This window comes from Apteryx mantelli, chromosome Z (assembly GCF_036417845.1).
Source record: "Apteryx mantelli isolate bAptMan1 chromosome Z, bAptMan1.hap1, whole genome shotgun sequence".
Lineage (NCBI taxonomy): Eukaryota > Metazoa > Chordata > Aves > Apterygiformes > Apterygidae > Apteryx > Apteryx mantelli.
In genome coordinates, this window is record NC_090020.1 from 37,763,079 (window position 1) to 37,782,187 (window position 19,109).

General features: G+C 37.7%; 1 protein-coding gene across 3 annotated transcripts in view; it reads right to left on the reverse strand.

Annotated features, from left to right (window-relative positions):
* ADAMTS19 (ADAM metallopeptidase with thrombospondin type 1 motif 19) overlaps window positions 1-19,109 on the reverse strand; it is a 158,662-nt gene that overhangs the window by 38,454 nt on the left and 101,099 nt on the right. For 2 of the 3 annotated variants that reach the window (XM_067315931.1, XM_067315929.1), the window contains exons 11-16: window positions 15,125-15,226; window positions 11,984-12,114; window positions 10,160-10,329; window positions 6,488-6,615; window positions 4,317-4,437; window positions 2,121-2,222 (exon numbers count right to left, since the gene is read on the reverse strand). In XM_067315931.1, coding sequence (XP_067172032.1) covers window positions 2,121-2,222; window positions 4,317-4,437; window positions 6,488-6,615; window positions 10,160-10,329; window positions 11,984-12,114; window positions 15,125-15,226 — 754 coding nt within the window. The remainder of the gene's footprint in view (window positions 1-2,120; window positions 2,223-4,316; window positions 4,438-6,487; window positions 6,616-10,159; window positions 10,330-11,983; window positions 12,115-15,124; window positions 15,227-19,109) is intronic. The other variant, XM_067315930.1, reaches the window with a different exon arrangement.

Genomic DNA, 19,109 nt, shown 5'->3' on the forward strand with positions numbered 1-19,109 from the left:
CTGCTTCTTACCACCACATAAATCCAGAGAAAGGCTTTTTATTCTTACTGCCTCCAAATTTGACTTACACAGTACAAAAGGGATCAAATTTTCCATCAGTTTAAATTATCTTCTACTCTGGAAGCCACAGCTATTACTGGAGGCTGGATTACATTTTGTTTACAGCTATATCCTTAATTATACTATTATATAATTAGCTACATTATTTAAAAACTTTAATTATAAAATATGTATATGAAAATTAGCTAAATAGAAATACTGTTGGCCTGTACATTGATTCCTTTAGCTTTCAGGTACAGAAATTGAGAAAGCAAAGTATTCTATAACAGACAATTAGCATAGAGAATTATAAAAGAGAAAATAACCCAGAAATATGGGAGAATTCAATTTGCATTACATTTCACATTTTAGTTACAGTGCTGAATATTAATTCTAAGCTGAAAGATTTATGCCTTCTCCCGAAAACTTGCACTACTGTTCCATTCAATTCAAATTTTTATGCTTTCAGAACAAATGTCCTTCAATTGAAGATTTAAGTTCTTTCTGATAATAAAAAAAGAAAAAAGAAAACAGTAACAATGCTATTTAATTCAAAACATTGCAAGAGAGCTGTTCTGTCTTCCCCAAAAATGCTGAACAAAAAAAACGCAATGAAATACTAGCTGATCTTCACTCAGACTAACATTATTTAGCTAAATTAAGCAAGGTAAAATTAAAGTCCCAATTAGTTAAGAACTAATTTTCAACTCCGCCAGTTAGAACACTTAAAAAAATTAAGCAGGATGTCTGAGAAAGTCCTGCAAGTTATTTGGTGATATTATATAATGGGCATAAAAAAGCATTACATTCTTTCATCTGTGGTAAGGCAGAGGAGGAATCATTTTGGTATTCATGAAAAAAGAATTAATTTCCCTAAGTACAACTCCAATATTTGTTTATTTTTGAATTACTTAAAAAATAAAAAATAAATTGTACTTCAATTGCCCCCATATCATAATAAACAGTGGGAAAAACCTTGGAAAATGTAGAAGACACATCAATGAAACTTCAGTTATTGATTTGACACCCTCCTATATGCACTTATATCCCACAGCAGCTATTGGGGCATCATGAAATAATCCAGAACTCTTGATCCCTTGAGATATCTTAACAGGACAGGAGCAGCACTCATGATAAACTAATTGAATTATCACCCTTTGATAATTTAAGCTGACATAATTAAGACTCATCAGCTTCAACTCACTTTCCATTAAAGTACCAAGAATGCTCAAGTAAAAAGTTTCTTGAAATGTAGATGTTGCTTATAAGCAGAACAAAGAATAGTGACCAAACCAGGGGATTTTTCATTTTGCTGTTCTATTTTTAATACTGAGTCTCTCTCAATTTGAGCTGTAAGCAATGAACAGAACAGGACCAGTTATGACATTTCAGATATTAATTTAACTCCCCCTAACTATAATAACAATAAATTTTACTCTCTTAGACAAGTTTTAGAACTGACTAAAAGAGGAAAAACATTTTTTTCCAGACAACTTTATAGAAACTGGAAAACTAGAAAAATTGATTTTGATTAAATTTGTCCATGAAAGCATTCAGAAAATTTGAAATAATGTAAACAATAAATAGTTTTCTGGGTTCGTTGGTTCAATATTAAAAACTCTGTTGACTTTGTTGGTAATGTGCTATGCATTGGTCAGCATGGTTTTATATTGGCTGAGTGCAAATTATTTCATGTTTCAACATAAAACCTTTTTTTTTGCTAGTTTCAATGTGAAATATTTTCTTTAGCATTTTCCACATGAAATGTTGAAAATGTTCTAACAGAAAATCTGCAGAATTTTTCCTTATGCAATCTAAATGTATTCCTTGAAACATTCTGAAAACAAAAAGGTAAGCATGGCAACATATTGTTTTCACTGTATTTGAGATGACACAAAAGTTAAAAAAAAAAAAAACTGTCATAGCCACTCTTTAATTCTGTCGTTTCTATGAAATTTCTTTAAATGTTCTTTTGAAAGTTTTCCTTTCCACTCACAATTTTGTTTAATCACAAAAGCATGTTTAACTAGCAGTCTTCAGTGTTGATTCAGAGTATGAACACTAAGCCATACAAAGTTTACCTAAATAACTGTGAGCAGGTTTTTCTTCCACAACTTTGATTCTCCTTGCTCCTGCAGGTATCACCAAAGCTTCCACATAACCTAAGTATGAGACCAAATGTCCTGAGTAAAATACAAAAATACAGAAAAGTACCTCTAGCATTTTTTCAGTTATTCTCTTCTGTTTTGCTTTTCAAATATAATGTTATATTCTATATGACAATGGTTTGAGGGTCCTTGCTCATGTAAAGATGTCAGTTATTAGCTTTGAAACAAGCTCTGTAACTGTGCTATGTGTAATACATATGCCATGATATACAATGAACAAAGTAAAACATAACAAGAGTTAATGGGGCTGGGGAATACACAGATAAAGTTGTCTCCAGCCAAGCACAATTTTCTGTCATTACCATCACCAGATGACCACAAGAGAATGCCAACTTCACTCAGCATGAAGAGCTAAATGACACAATGCTAAAAACCAAACAGCCCTCTGTTGCCTTTATTTATTTATTTATTTATTTATTTTGGATGGAGGGGGGATAAATGTTTTGTACTCCAGCTCCCTCTTGCTTTAACACATACAAACCCTGTTCTGAATGGCTTGAGCTTTGAAGTATACTCATCAGATATTTGGTTTGCATTAAAATTGCTTTCATAAAGTGTGGGATTAAGAAATGCTGTTGAGTCATTTGCTTTAAGTAAGAAGGAGTGAGAAGGCAATGAAGGTGAAAAATTACATGCAACCAGGAATGTTTATTAATAAAATCAAATTTCAGATTACTTGGGTGGACTTCAAAAAGTGGATAGTAAAATAAAGCTTTATTCTGTGTAGTTACATAATGTTATATTACAAAATACTGAGCATTTACAACACCTTGTCTATAATCCTGATTTTAACATAGTATAGTTGCCAGGCAGCATTATTTATCTTTAGTTTCCTTAAGAGCTAATAACACATTCTATGTATTGCTGACATTCAGCTTCTGGAGAAGGAACAGTAGTTGTGTTTAGGTGGCAGTGCCAGTGTATTATATACCTGCACTGAACCCTGAATAAAACCTGAAAAGTGTTTGCGTATTTACTTCAGCTATAAAAGAAAGCTGAGACATTGTAATTTGTATTAACAACTACCTTCTCTGTAGTTTTTGCTCTGTAGCTGACATCTTTTTTCTGTGCTTGTAGTCTTCCAGACTCCTCTGTGGTTTAGGATTTCTGTTCTACATTACTGCTAGCCTAAGAGAAGGCTGGTCTCGAGCATCTGAAGGCTGTGCCTCACTTTTTTTTTTTTTTTTTTAGTATTATAGTTTAGCCTAAAATGCACTGAATTCTCTTGATTTTTCAAACATATATTGTTTCTTCTAATTGTACTACTTTGTGATAAGTGATGTACTTACAATCTTGAAATTCTGTAAATTTTCTAAGCAAGAAACTGAAAGTGTAATGGCAAACAAAGGCTGAAAAGAAATGTTCCTCCAGAGAAGAGACTCTTCGTGGGGAAAAGGCATATAAGGCACATGATGAACATTATTAGGATCTCAGTCCTCTGTTCTGTCAACACTATTATATTGGGGCCAGTCAATTCAACTCAATTGAAGAACAAATTGCAGAACCCTGAAAATCTACTGTTTATTCTGCATCAGAAAATCTATTTGCTCTTTATGATATGTTATTATAAGCATAAAAGAACAAATAATAAAAATATGTAAGATTGCTTCTTGAGACGTTTGGCTTTATGTTCACCCATTGCGTACTTGTTTAATGACATTTCTGTAGGCAACAGACCATAACTTGAATATTTATTTTGAAGAACACTAAATGAATGTAAAAACTCTAAAAAATATATAGCGTATTTACTCAAAATATAAATTTCACTTCTTAAACTTATCAAAATCAACCTCTTCTAAGATATAATGTGCTTCTTACAGTAATATAAATTAGGTAATTCCTTAATTTAATGAATCTAAGGAAAACAATATGATTTCAAAATATTTACATTTAAAAATATTCATGAATCTTATCTAAAATATTGAATATATTATCATATAAATATTATTATATTTATATGATAAATTTTATTATCATAAAAATTTCTTCTGTAGCTCTGAAATTCCTGTGAGGCACTGCATCATTTAAGAAAGCATAGCGTATTTTCCAATGGTCAAAGCAGTCAAAACATCTAACAGTTTTCCATGTATTTGAAATAAGCAGATTTACCTGCTCCTCTGGTATGGTTAAAATCTCCTTTAATAACTTTGCATGATTTTCCATTACCATTGCACACACCACAATGATCTTCACGAGCCAGAGATCCTAATATGCCATCACAGCCAAATTTCTGTGGGAGAAGAAAATAAAGCTTTTGAGAGACAGCCCATGACTGCCATAAAGCTGCCTTTCCCAGTGGGCATTTCACCCTTTTGCAAGACACCTGATCAGCCTGATCTAGCTTTGAAGCTAGCCCTGCTCTGAATGAGGGCTGGACTAGATGATGTCTGTCCAGAGATCCCTTTCATTCTAAATTCTTCTACGATTTTATGTAGGTTACTGTGTTCACTCTTCTTGTATAGTTGGCCAACTCCAGAGCTGCTCTCTAGCTGCGCTATGGCATTTCTGAGCCACTGTGCCACACACTCAATGGGTCCTCCTGCTCAGAGATGGCAGCGTGCTTGACTCTAATGCTTTCTGAGCTCAAATTATGGTAGATTCTTTGCCAACCCCATAAGGGTCAAGTGCCATCTGATGTCAAGTCAGTTATGCATCTCATGTCTTATTTTGAATAGAATACAAACATATCTAGAACATGTGAATACAAACTTTTTTTGTGCTTTATGAAAAGCTAGCAACAAGCATTTACTTAAAATAAACAACATTTACTCAAGCACCCTCAAATTACCACGTTAGCTGTATTTCCATCATTAAAATCACTGCTAGCTTGACAGTAGAAACATTTACAGTTAATACTATATGTTGGCCTGACATGAAATAAAAACATTCTAAAATCTAGAAGAATCATCACAGTGTAATCTTGTGCACCATATAAATGCATCTGATGAAACCAATAAAACTTCAACTGCATTTGATAAATGGTGAAGTTAAGACCAGGTTAATGAGGAAATAAAGGATTCCCATAAAAAAACAGAAATCATGGTCTACCAGGAATTTGCTCATCTCCAAGCACATGAAGATAGTTACTTCATGTTATGCATGGAATTTCTATTAGTGTTCTTTGAATTAAAAAAAAGAAGAGAGCAATATAGATTTTAAATTAGGCATTATGTTAGAAGCATACAAAAGACTGCATATCCAAAATGGTAAATCTGCAAAATTTACATTCGTAACTCTAAAGCTGTAATCCCAAAAGTTCTTGCTCATCTGGCATCTAAAAGCACAGGCTAAAATATGGGAAACCTTATAATTTAGATATTTAAGTTTGATAAGCACCTCTCTATACCTCTTGATATTCCAAGAGCCCAATTTAGTCTTAATCAGGCAGGTCTGGTTTGGGATTTGTATTGTCTTTATTACACAGTATTCACAGACACAAACGTGAAGAGTGGATGATATACAAAAGATATTTTTTTTTGGAAAAATGGGGTATATACCACCTTTGGGATTAAATCTGCGAATGTTACATGATAAGCAAAAGCCCCAAGGGTATACTTGTTGCATGTACTCAGTCACTTGAGAAATGCTTATTTGACATACATATATGTACATGTGCACATGTATGCATAAGTTAATTTGTTAAAAGTTATTAGGTTAAAGGTTGTGTTTTTGTTTGTTTTTTTTTAAACTGAATCCAATGTGTACAAAGAGAAGCAGACCAAGAAGAAGGAAAAAAAAAAACCCGTGGAACTTTTATATGGAAGAGTTTCCACATGAAGTACTATAAAAGTAGCAAGAGAACTTCTATGAACCAAATCAAATCTGAGGAGCATGAAGTAACATGAATAACACAAGCATTCAGATTTAATTATCTGTGATGCAGCTCCTTTGGTCCCGGTTTATTTAGATGTAAAATTCTGTACAGGTGAAAAAGGCAGAATTAAACATACATATGCACACCCCATGGCAAAATTCCCCAAGCTGTTGAAAGCTGAGGCTTCCCTTAGAAGATGGAATCAATTATAGTCATCCTTCACTGTGCCGCAATTTGTTATTATCATCCTTATCATCATAGACACACATTCCCCAAGCTAAACCTTCATGTCCTGTGTTGCATTGAGTGAAAGGAGTTTAAAATATTTCAATACAAAAAGAGGCATTCAGTCCTGGTTATGCCTTTTGCAACGTTCTGTCAGAGAAGTAACACATATGCATAACAAACATATGCACCTGCATATGTGCGTGCATATGTATCCAGGCTCTAAAGAAGGAATTCGTACCTGGCATCTGCCATTTGCACAGATATCTACCCCATGCTGGCCACAAGAAGTCCCATCTATCACCTTTTCTGTTAGGAGAATGGGTTGATCCTTTCCAGTTGGAGAACAGAATAAGGCACATGGCTTTTCTGTAATAGTAATTGATGAAAGAAACACCAAATTAATAAAAAGTCACTTAATAAATGCAAAATTATTACCAACAGGATTTTTAGAACTGAAGCCTGTTTATCTGTGTGGCATGAATCTCTGTTAGTATAACAAGTTATCTTGGGAAAAGCGAGAAAAAAAAAAAAAAAGCTTTTGATGCTTTTCCCATCTGCTTGAAAAACTCAAATTCTTTTTCCTGCTAGAACATACTTGTGCTATAAACTTGAGCCTACATAATACTCATGTCATGTTCATTGTAACAATTAAGAGTATGCACATTACAGCTGTTGGAATATTTTGGTTGTAATCTATACTTTCATTCTATTATACTTTTGGCAGATCATAAATACTGGTTAAAAAAGTAACTTAACACTTTCCAGATTTTCTAACTATGCAGGTCAAAGAGAAAAAAATTAAGCAAGTGAAAAACCCCGAGAAGAAAAATATACGGCTTTACAAAGTCCACATTAAAAAAAAAGACAAAAATTGAACTCATTCTTTTTAACATTGTTAGCAAGGTCAAGCAATTTTCTACTACATTTCTGAAACATTCTGCAAATCATTTATAATTTTGAAAAGAATAAAAAAGTAATAATATCAAAAGGCTGATTTTTGGATCCTTAAGAGCCCTCTTTTATAAATAACGGTGTTTGCTTGCCCACTGTTGAGGTAATTACAAATAAAATAAATTAAATCTCCTCTCAATGGTCAACACAAAATTACATGATGTTTTCATATCTTTACTTATTCATAAGCATACTAGCTCAGAACTTCTTCCTAAATCTTTTGTAGATTTTGAAAGTATAATGACAATTCTGAATTCTTAGCTGATTTCCCTTGGACACAGTCTATGCTACTCTGACTTCATACTGACTTCTAGCTAGATTCCTGGAGTGTATTTTATTAGTAAATTAAACAATTCCAGGAAACATTCAAGGGCACTGGCACTCTACTGCCAATACAGTTAAACGGTAGAACAGTCTCCGGCACGTTTTTGGCCAGCGCCAACTAGCACTAACTGTGTCTAGACTGGAAATCACCACCTGCAAAGAACCATTTCCAAAAAGCGGTTTGGATGTCACCACCCATTTTCAGAGCGTAAAAGAGTTGAAAAGGATGGACACAGGCCTTCTGGGCCAGCTGACTTGAGCACAAGAGACTGGCCTGCATGCATTTAATTTGCTAAAATTGACACAGCCTCTGGGCATCTCTAGGGGACAAGTACAAACAGACGTCATCTCCTCTGCCAACATGTGAAGACAGTCAGACACAAGCCATCTCCAGTTGAAAAGTGTGAGGCTCTGCCTGAGTTTGTGCCCTCTACACTGCTGTTATACTGCTTAAATAGTAATTGCAAAGTCACCCAGTAGCTCAAGAATAGCCTGTATGAGGCATTTAAAGGAATTTAAAGGAATGCCTTATCAAGACTTTGAACCTAAACATTACTTTAAGAAGACTGAACTCAAAGAGACAAAACCCCAACAACACTGGGCAACTTTTGTAAATACATGGGAGTTATAACACTCAGAATACTTGCAATTAAAGAGGTTGGGTTACCCACCTTCGTTTTCACCGTACAACTTTGTGGCTAACAGACTGTTAAACACAATTGACGCTATCTCAAAATTCTCCAGAAAAACCCTTAAAAGATAAACAATTCTGATTCTCTTTTATAATTTTAAAATAGGTATTTAACCCATCTTCAGAATAAATTCCAGATTACCCATTTAATTGCTACAACTCTATTTTGGAAAAGGCAAAGTTATCAAGTCAAGCAAAACATGTCATTGATGAGTCTTCCCAAAGAGCCTAATCCTATTTAGGTCACCCCAAAAGTGAGGTATTATCAGTTTTTGATCATATGCTACTTTTCCAAATATCAATTCTGTTTTATGAAGCATGCCATGCAAAGCAGTAACTACAGAGACAACTGCAGCCCCCAGGCTTGGCAGTAACAGACTATAGGAGACCTCATTTAAATACGAGCATTTTGGACATGTTGCATTAGGGTCTAGTAAAGGCTAAAAGGGCAAATAATTAAAGACTTAGGATCAATGTGTTTCTGTAATACTGGAACTCTTTAGCTGGTGTCCAGTTTTGTATCCCCTGAGATACGCCTCAAGATAACAAGATCTCTCTGAACAAAATTAGATGGAAACAACCATCCACACTCCTTAATGTGGGACTGGAGCGTATCAGAGATTTTTCAGTAGATGACTGAAGTATTCAAAGTCAGGCTGAAAGCTTTTGAGCCCTTAGGATATAAATCATGCATCTTGTGCTAGATCACAAGTTACTAAAACAAAACCAAACTGATTCACTAGGTACACACCTATAAAATATCTGGAGAGCGTTCTCCTTCCTCTGAACACCAGCTAACATACAAGCCAAACTGAAAACAGGTTGATCAGTTTTCATTTTGGCACTTTGAGAGTAAGCTTAATATAGAAAATATCCCTTTTTAGCTAAATATATTAGAATAAGTTTGTGATAATACATTCACATTTTTCAGGACTCAGCAAAACAAACAGTTCTCTTAAAATTTATGCTTCAGGATGGTTGCTGATATTATCTTTCATGCTTGAAATATAAATGGCAATAATAAACTACAACAATCTCACACCTTAAAATACGATAACACATACTTATAGTACTCCAGTGTTGTTTCAGGCATTTCTTTATCACTAGTTGCTAATTTTTTTTTTAAAACTGTTTTCATAACTTAAGTCTTTTTGTTGGATTTTTGAATAAAATACAGTATCACAATTTAGAGCAAATTAATTTGAATGGCAGTTACTGTTCATATTCCTAGCATGAACTTGAATAGAATGTTTTGGTTTTTAGATGTTGATATTTCATGACAACTTCATCTCTGTAGGTATTATAAATGTTTGATACTACTATTCTCTTACTTGAACACACTGTTAAAGGCACAGTAACTAAGCAAGACTGTTACACCAAAATGTCAAGACCTTGCTTGAAGTAGCTGTCTGGATTTATAGAAAACTGACCTAACTGCAAGACCTGCAGTACGTATGTATTTTTGCCAAAAGCCAATGCTGGATATCTGAAACATCCAACTGTTAAACCCAAAGTGCTTTTCTCCTTCTTCAAAAGTAAATGTTCACTACAATATCCGTATTGTCTTGCTGGCTTTGCAGATAGAAGTATAATAGATACACATACACTGAAAGATGTAGCATTCCTCTAGAAAGCTGTATTCATGAGTGACTTCATACTACTTTTCTGTTTATGTAAGACCAAACTGATGTTGAATTTTAGTACAAATGTAGTCATCACATATTAAGAAGCATAAATTCAATAGGAACATGAGACAGTAAATTCCAAAGCATGTGAAAATACCACCAGACTTCGGCAATGAAACAAAAACAGCTTACTAAAAATCTTGGTCCTTTAAATTTTTTTTCAAGTTTCTACCATCTGTTTCTTAATCAACGGCAATATGAGCTAGCTATAAGACATATTAGCAGATAACAACGTGGGAGATAGATAGCTTATACTCACCATCATCAATGACAGCCTGCCACTGGTGCACGTGCTTCTGATAGGAAGATCTGACACTGAAAGCCTGGCACTGCCAGTCCCTGAAGGCAGGCACGCCAGCAGGACAAGAAGGGTTTTTGCATATTCTGTACTGTACTGTGGGACCATGACACTCTACTTCAAGGCCTGGACTAGAAAAGACAGCACAAATACCATGCTTGTTTGTTGGACACATTTTGTCAAATTTACAGCATAATTTATTTCTTCCATATACAAAGTCAGTTTAAATAACAGAATTTTTGTTGAAATGTAATATTAAGACATTACCCACAAGAAAATCAAATTCGCAAAACAAAACATGTTTGCCTTCTTTCTGGACCTGTTACATTACATGTGAAGAGCCACAGATGCTAAAATGTACACTTAGCTCCAAAGAAGCACTAGGATTAGCAGGAGTGTTCAGTAAAGAGAACTTCAGCTGTGTTACTCATATAGCTCAGGTAATTTTTTTCTGGCCTGACTGAGCCAAAGATGCCAGTGAGGGGACGCTTCCATTAAATTACATTTGCTGCCTCCTTTGCAGGTGTGGTGTTACAAAGCTCAGACAGTATGCTTTGTTTTCTTCTGGTCCATCCAGTTGTGCCTGTGAGTGCTAATGCACAAAGGCAAAAGAAAAGCAGATGCAGAAACTGGAGCTAATTACTCCAGTACGTTGCTTGAAGAAATGAATGAAAGTGAAATTAAGACAGCTTTAAATTCTAGAATTAGCTTTCGGGCATGCAGCTGGAAGTGACATTTAGATGGGAGGGAATATGAAGGCATTTTGTATATCTGGAAGGCATTTTTCTCTTAGACTATGTTGCTTTTGTATAGCTATATCCATGTTTTCCTCACGTTTCTTTACACAAATTTTTCTATTTTATTGCCTCTGTCTTTCTTTTCCTGTTTCTTTTGCTCAAAATCTGTTATATTGTCTTTCACCTTTCTTCACTTCTCCCGTTTTTTTCTATTATTTTCTAAAACCATCTATTCTACTGTATTCCTACTTCTCTTCCTCTTTTTTCCTTCTTTTCTCTGTGTGTTAGTGACCTACAAAAGAGAAATGCGGTATTGAGTAATTAAGAGGAAAGTATCTTCTATCTGACTACTGAGATCCCTGTAGTGAAATATTGGCTCCATGCAAGTCATTGGTAAAAACTCCCTTTACCCTCAAGTCATGGGATTTTCATTTTCACAAGATAAGAGTTTTATAAATTTTGTTTTCAGATATTCCACACCTAAATGCCTGCAGAGCTGCTAGAAAGATCTCTTTGAAAAGGTTTTAATCCCTTGACCGTCCAAATGAGAAATAAGACTTTTTTTCCCAGTAAAATAAAATAAAAGATGAGAATTTTATTTTGGACACTCTCCAAGTCAAGAAAATCTAAGTGTTTTTCTTCTTCAGGTAAAGTGTGAAACAAAGGTTGTATTCTCCCATTAATGTTATCTAAGCTTTTGTGAACAGTAGAAATGAGGAAAATTAGCGTTTCCACATAATAAAGAAAAATCATTATGGAACAGATAATTTCCTAGAAATTGCATGTTCTGCTCCCATCACCCATTTACATGCACATCAAAAGCTCATGACTCTTACTTGGTTGGGTAAAACTTATACGACCCATTTGTTGGAAAACAGAAGTTCCCAACCGTAAGTAACTTTTCTCCTACTGAGTTTTTCAGTATTCATAAAAAATGAATTGCTTACATATATGGCAATGGTATCTCAGCAGGTTTCTGTACTTGTAAGAATCAGATTCTATTCAGAAACACAGATGAACAGCAATGGAAACCTGAACTTGTTTTTACCTGGGGCATTTGCGCTGTCGACTGCTGACTCCAGTGTTGCAAGTTCGGCTGCAAGTGCTCCACACGCTCCACTCCCCCTCCATGTGCTCCGCAAAAGAGGTTCGACTGATGCACTCGCCAGCCTTACACCACTAGGTCAAAATTCAGCTCTTAGGTAAATAAATCAAGACACATACCAAACAACTCATTGCTTTACAAGCACACAGGAAGCCCAACATAAACACTTTGTTGAATGCACAGTCCTCATTTGAGTCAGGAATCTGTGTTCCTATTGATCCCAGTAGTTAATTTTTCTAGACTAGCAAATATAACAGCCAGAGTCCCTTCTCTGGCTCTGTGGCCGTGTAGTAAGCGCAACTCTTGTCCACAGGCTCAAGCTCAAGTCCATTCCCAGCACAGGGTAGCTACTGGAACAGCCTGCTGCAAATGGTCCCTAGACCAGACTGTCCCCTTCACCTGAGGCTGAGCACTGCCTAGGAGAGTGCCGTTGGGTCCAGCCCAAACCCACCTCAGGGATCAATCACCAACTGACCTGTACAGATGATCACAACATAGCGTTCAGGGCTGTTCCCTGCGCTTGCTTGGTTTACTGGCATAGACATAGCCAGTGGGAACTGCACTGGCCAAGGACTATCCACATATATTATGACCACTGTCATAATATAAAGTTATATTACAAGTTATAGAGAAAATGAGGCTTTATTCACAATTTGTATTCAAAAAGCAGAGGATGGAAGCCCAAGTGAGGTAGTCCCGAGAAAGTCAATAGAAGTTCTGGCATTTATTTAAAAAAGGCCAGATTATCAGCTCTGGATGAAGAAAGTACTGCTATTTCTCATGTAAAAATTATCCAAGTAAAACTGTTATGTTCTGTAATCTGGTACATATCATCATAATTCTGTAGAACAGTATTACTTTATCAGCTTAGAGTAACTGAAAAGCTGTCCCATGTATTATGAAATTTTAACAACTGTAAAGCAGTAAGACTACAAAAAGACAATGAACAATTAATTTCATTGACATCTGGAATTTAACACATTTCTCTTTGCACTCTGAATTATTTGAATTACTGTTATTAATGGGTAAAGTGCCTGAAGAAGTCTCATATTTCAAGCAAACCAAACCATGTCAATAATGCAGTCAATAAAGACCTTTATAACTTCTTACAATACACTTCTGCTATTATTTGCAGTGTCTGTGCCAAGTTCTTGTCTGGTGATCTTAAATTTCACCTGCAGTTTCAAACTGGTCTTCACTAATCAATCTTCATTTTCTGCCTTAAATTATTGCACTGTGATGATGGCATAATTATACCACCTTGAAAAGTCTTCATATTGGACAGCTGCATTATTATATTGGATACGCAATCACAAACTATAGATTTTGTAATGCTTTTGAATGTTTCAGACTGAAAATGCTCATATTTATTTAAAGATATTCCCACAGATACAGTGCATAAAATGGATTTTTGTCCAGGAAGAGGACATAGAGGCTGAGGGTTGCTTATAAATCCTCGACTTACAAAACAACTAAGCTGGAATGGGCTGAGCAATGAAATTTCCATCACTCCTTAAAGATCCTAAGAGTGGAACAGAAGGCAACAATACTCTGTCTCTGCAATCTAAAGTAAAACAAAGCAAGTGACTTGTAAAATCCAAAGCTCATCTTGGGCCGACAAAGTAAATAAGAAGAGCCCTTCCTAATCCACTGAGATGTTTCAGTGATGTCTGCTTAGTTTTTTACTGCTAGGCATACATAATGTATCTCTGTAACCTGGCACAAAGTTCAGCAAGCACTGGTCATTAGAATCAATACTTCTTACCCTCATTGCTCAGTGCGAGCCTCCTGCATTATTTACTGCATACTAGCTAAGCTCTACAATAAGAAAACAGTGTTACCATCCTCATGGACTTTCCAGGAGCCATATCACTACCATATCATTATGCTCCCACGAGCATCAACATAACTCTTAAGAATGAGTCCTCTGCAATGAGTTGCTATTATCACATTTTGCAAGTGAATTAATGAGGCACAGACATTTATGTGCAAAATACACACTAATTTGGATACCTAGTTGAAGATGGCTATGGTTTTACAATGGAAAATACTGGGTGGTCTTAGCAAGAGATGTTGCTTCCTATTCCCTACCACAGGCATTCCAGGCTCATAGAAAAGAACACAACCTCTAACAACAGACAGTAAATCAGCCACACACATTTATCAGAATCACAAGATTGCAGCAAATGTCATTGTCTTAGAGATATAAAAATGAATAAAGCCTATTTTTCTTTGGGTATGTAAAGTGGTACTACCTGAACAATTCATTTTATTCTGTTTGCAGATTTGTTTGCTTTTTTAGCAGATGAAGACAGTCCTTGGTGATTGTAGTATGATTCACTGAGCAAATTATTCCTATGAGAAACTGCTGTCAGCATAATATCATGAAAATCTCAAGCATGTTCCACCTCTGTTGTCTTTTTTATTTGAGTTCATTTACTTTCATTTACAGTTATATACACACATGGCAGGGATTGTTCGAGCATGAAAGCTGTTAAAGGATGTTTAACGTAAGTCTGACTTCAGGCGACCATTCAATTTCTTTGATGGTGTATTTTTAAGGATGTTTATCACTCTTTTAGGTGTGCTGATACTGTATATATACTATATCTTTAACAGAGTTTATCCTAAAAAGTTGTATCACAAATCTGTGTTGATTTTTTTCATGAGACTACTTCTACTATATCTTAAATCATAGCAGAGATCTTTGTATCTTTGAAAACTTATGTTTCTGTTTACAATAAGCAGTGCAACAATGACATTCCATTCATAAAGTAGTACCAAAAACTGAACGAGTTTGAAATAAAACAGTGTAAGCACTAAAACATCTGTGGCTTTGGCTACCTTAGAAAAATTGCAGTGTTTGTAGGGAAATACACTCTTTTTCATATCACACACACACACACACACACACACACACACATATATATATATATAAAAGACTGTGTTATTTTAATGATAAACAAAGTAAGCAATAACTTTAAACAAGTGCAAAGACCTATTCAGCTTTTTTTCTAAAATGTACATGTTCAATGTAATCTATATTGCTTTGTCACTTCCATTTTAGGAAAACCAGTAACTTACCTTTCCAGTGTCACAGTCTGTTCCATCCATTGGTGGATCCAGTTTAGTTTTGCATTCTTTCTCACTTTCCACTTTACACCACAACCCAGTGCAAATGACATGCTGAAAAAACACACATACAGCTAAGAATAAAATCAGTCTTATGCAAAATGACTTTCTGCATATAATTCACTAATTGGGTCATGAAGTTACCAGCTTGACCGTACTGAAGTATGTTTAAAGACAGGTTAAATGCACAAAATTCACAATGGACAAATCCTGCTTAGACTTTCAGTGATCATGGACACATGGAAGTCGTCAAGCTGGTGTGTTGACAGAGAGGGGAAGAACTCCAGAAGTCTCACCCTAGCGGTCACAGTCCTTGTGTACTCCAGATCTGACAAAGCACATAGGAACAATTTTGCCCCAGATCGTGAAGCTGCCACTGTACAGATGCACTTTCCCAAGACTGGAGGAGGTGCGATACAGCCAAGGCTGAAACGTGCATTCTGCTTTGGGTTATCAGCACACAATTCAGGCACCTGAGCTGTGCGCTGGGAACAGAACGAGTTTCTTAGCACCATGGCAAAAATAGGCAGGTGCAGGGGACGTATTTCTTTTTAAACAACACTTGGAGTTTTCTGGGAATTATTTAAAAAATGTCTTTGTATTTTTACTGCTTTTATTTATTGTTCATTCATTTTATGTGAAAAGCAGAAAAACAGCACTGTCACTAGCAATAAAAAGCAAGGTTTTAAGATGAGTGCACTTATATGTACAAAGACTAATGATTTTTTGTGCACCTACATAGATAGGTTCTCTAGAGGTTTGGAAGAAACAGAGAGGCAGAAGACACAGCAACAGGGCAACAGGCTGCATTTAAAGTAGGAAAAAAAAAAAAGCTAAAATGAAAACTGATACTTCATAAGCATTAGTGCACTGACTCCCAACCCCTCCCGCAGACATATACAGCAGTGAAGCGGACATTTTGCAGTCCCTCCCAAATGTTCCCTGAACTCTTTGGGCAATAAATTTCAGTTGGTTCTTGCAAAGGTTATTTAAACTGAAAAAGAACACAGAAGTGCCAGGATGGACTCATAGATGAGAATGAACAAATAAGAAAGACACTTCGAAAGCAAATTAAAAGTTATTTTCACACTGAACATCCAGCCTGGTCAGTCAAATGTTCACCTCACAACTGTTAAAACTCATTTTTAATTTTACCTTTGTACTTGACACATAACAAGCATACAGTTACTCCCTGAAAAAACAGACATAACAGATGCAAGTTTCATAAATTAGAGTGATTTTCCTAACACTTATGTGTTATCTTGTGCAATCCAGAAAATCTTTTTCTGGGAACTATGAGGCTTCTTCAGGACTTCCAAATGCCCCTTGCTCATACCATCCCGATGACTGCTACTACCTGATGCTCTTCCAACAATATAATCCTCATTTCTCTGGAAACAGCTCAAAAATTAATCAAACCTGATATCCACAAAGAAGATGCAAAGTAAGACGACAAATCAGGTTGAAATAATTTTGTTGAGAGAAAGAAGAGAAAGAGGGTAGACGAGAGGGGTGCCAGTCCGTAGAGAAGAGCTGCTTATTTTGTCCATCCTAAGCATCAGAACAAGATAGTCTTATCTACTTCAAAAGAAAGCATAGCCCTGAAGTACGCTGGCTCACGTATTTCTCTAAATTCCCTTGGCAGCTTTCCCTAATTCCCTCTAAAAATCCCTCCTGCTCTCAAGCTGAGAATCACGACTTCGTTCCCCTCCCTGCTTTGCTCCCCTGTACTTGGAAACCACATGGAAGTGAACGGGGCCATCTGGGGCTGGGTTGTGCCCTGCATGTTATTGCATACACAGTGTGATCCCCCCCAAATATGTGCAGTAACCCCCAACAGGGACAAGAAGGATCACAGAATCACAGAATCACAGAATCGCTGAGGTTGGAAGGGACCTCTGGAGATCATCTAGTCCAACCCCCCTGCTCAAGCAGGGTCACCTACAGCACGTTGCACAGGATTGCATCCAGGCGCGTTTTGAATATCTCCAGAGAAGGAGACTCCACCACCTCTCTGGGCAACCTGTGCCAGTGCTCTGTCACCCTCACAGGGAAAAAGTTTTTCCTCATGTTCAGATGGAAGTGTCTGTGTTTCAGTTTGTGCCTGTTGCCTCGTGTCCTGTCACTGGGCACCACTGAGAAGAGTCTGGCCCCATCCTCTTGACACCTTCCCTTAAGATACTTGTACACATTGATAAGATCTCCTCTCAGCCTTCTCTTCTCCAGGCTGAACAGGCCCAGCTCTCTCAGCCTTTCCTCATAAGAGAGATGCTCCAGTCCCCTAATCATCTTTGTGGCCCTTCGCTGGACTTGCTCCAGTAGTGCCACATCCCTCTTGTACTGGGGAGCCCAGCACTGGACGCAGTACTCCAGATGTGGCCTCACCAGGGCTGAGTAGAGGGGGAGGATCACCTCCCTCGACCTGCTGGCAGCACTCTTCCTGATGCACCCCAGGATACCATTGGCCTTCTTGGCCACAAGGGCACATTGCTGCCTCATGCTTAACTTGGTGTCCACCAGCACTCCCAGGTCCTTCTCCGCAGAGCTGCTTTCCAGCAGGTCAACCCCCAGCCTGTACTGGTGCATGGGGTTATTCCTCCCCAGGTGCAGGACCCTGCACTTCCCTTTGTTGAACTTTATGAGGTTCCTCTCCACCCACCTCTCCAGCCTGTCCAGGTCTCTCTGAATGGCAGCACAGCCCTCTGGCGTATCAGCCACTCCTCCCAGTTTTGTATCGTCAGCAAACTTGCTGAGGGTGCACTCTGTCCCTTCATCCAGGTCACTGATGAAGAAGTTGAACAAGACTGGACCCAGTACTGACCCCTGGGGGACACCGCTAGCTACAGGCCTCCAACTAGACTCTGCGCCACTGATCACAACCCTCTGAGCTCTGCCGTTCAGCCAGTTCTCAATCCACCTCACTGTCCACTCATCTAACCCACACTTCCTGAGCTTACCTATGAGGATGCTATGGGAGACAGTGCCAAAAGCCTTGCTGAAGTCAAGGTGAACAACGTCCACTGCTCTCCCCTCATCTACCCAGCCAGTCATTCCATCAGAGAAGGCTATCAGATTGGTTAGGCATGATTTCCCCTTGGTGAAGCCATGCTGACTACTCCTGATCACTTTCTTGTCCTCCACATGCTTGGAGATGGCCTCCAGGATGAGCTGCTCCATCACCTTTCCAGGGATGGAGGTGAGGCTGACTGGCCTGTAGTTCCCTGGGTCCTCCTTCTTGAGCAGTAAAGACTGAAGCAAAGGCGGCATTCAGTAACTCTGCCTTCTCTGCATCCTTCGTCACCAGGGCATCCACCTCATTCAGCAAAGGGCCCACATTTTCCCTAGTCTTCCTCTTGCTACTGATGTATTTGAAGAAGCTGTCTTTGACATCTCTTGCCAGATTTAATTCCAAACAGGCCTTAGCCTTCCTCTTCACATCCCTGCATACTCTGGCAACGTTCCTATATTCCTCCCAAGTGGCCTGTCCCCCTTTCCACTTTCTGTATGCTTCCTTCTTCTGGTTGAGTTTTGCCAGGAGCTCCTTGCTCATCCATGCAGGTCTCCTGCCTCCTTTGCTTGACTTCCTACTCATAGGGATGCACCGCTCTTGAGCCTGGAGGAAGTGATGTTTGAATATTAACCAGCTCTCTTGAACACTCCTTCCTTCTAGGGCCCTCACCCATGGGATTCCTCCAAGTAGGTCCCTGAAGAGGCCAAACTTTGCTCTCCTGAAGTCCAGGGTTGCGATCCTACTTGGTGCCCTGCTGCCTCCTCGCAGGATACTGAACTCCACCATCTCATGGTCACTGCAGCCAAGGCAGCCCCCGACCTTCACATCTTCCACCAGTCCCTCTTTGTTTGTTAGTACGAGGTCCAGCAGCACACCTCTCCTTGTTGGCTCCTCCACCACCTGTGTCAAGAAGTTGTCACCAATGCT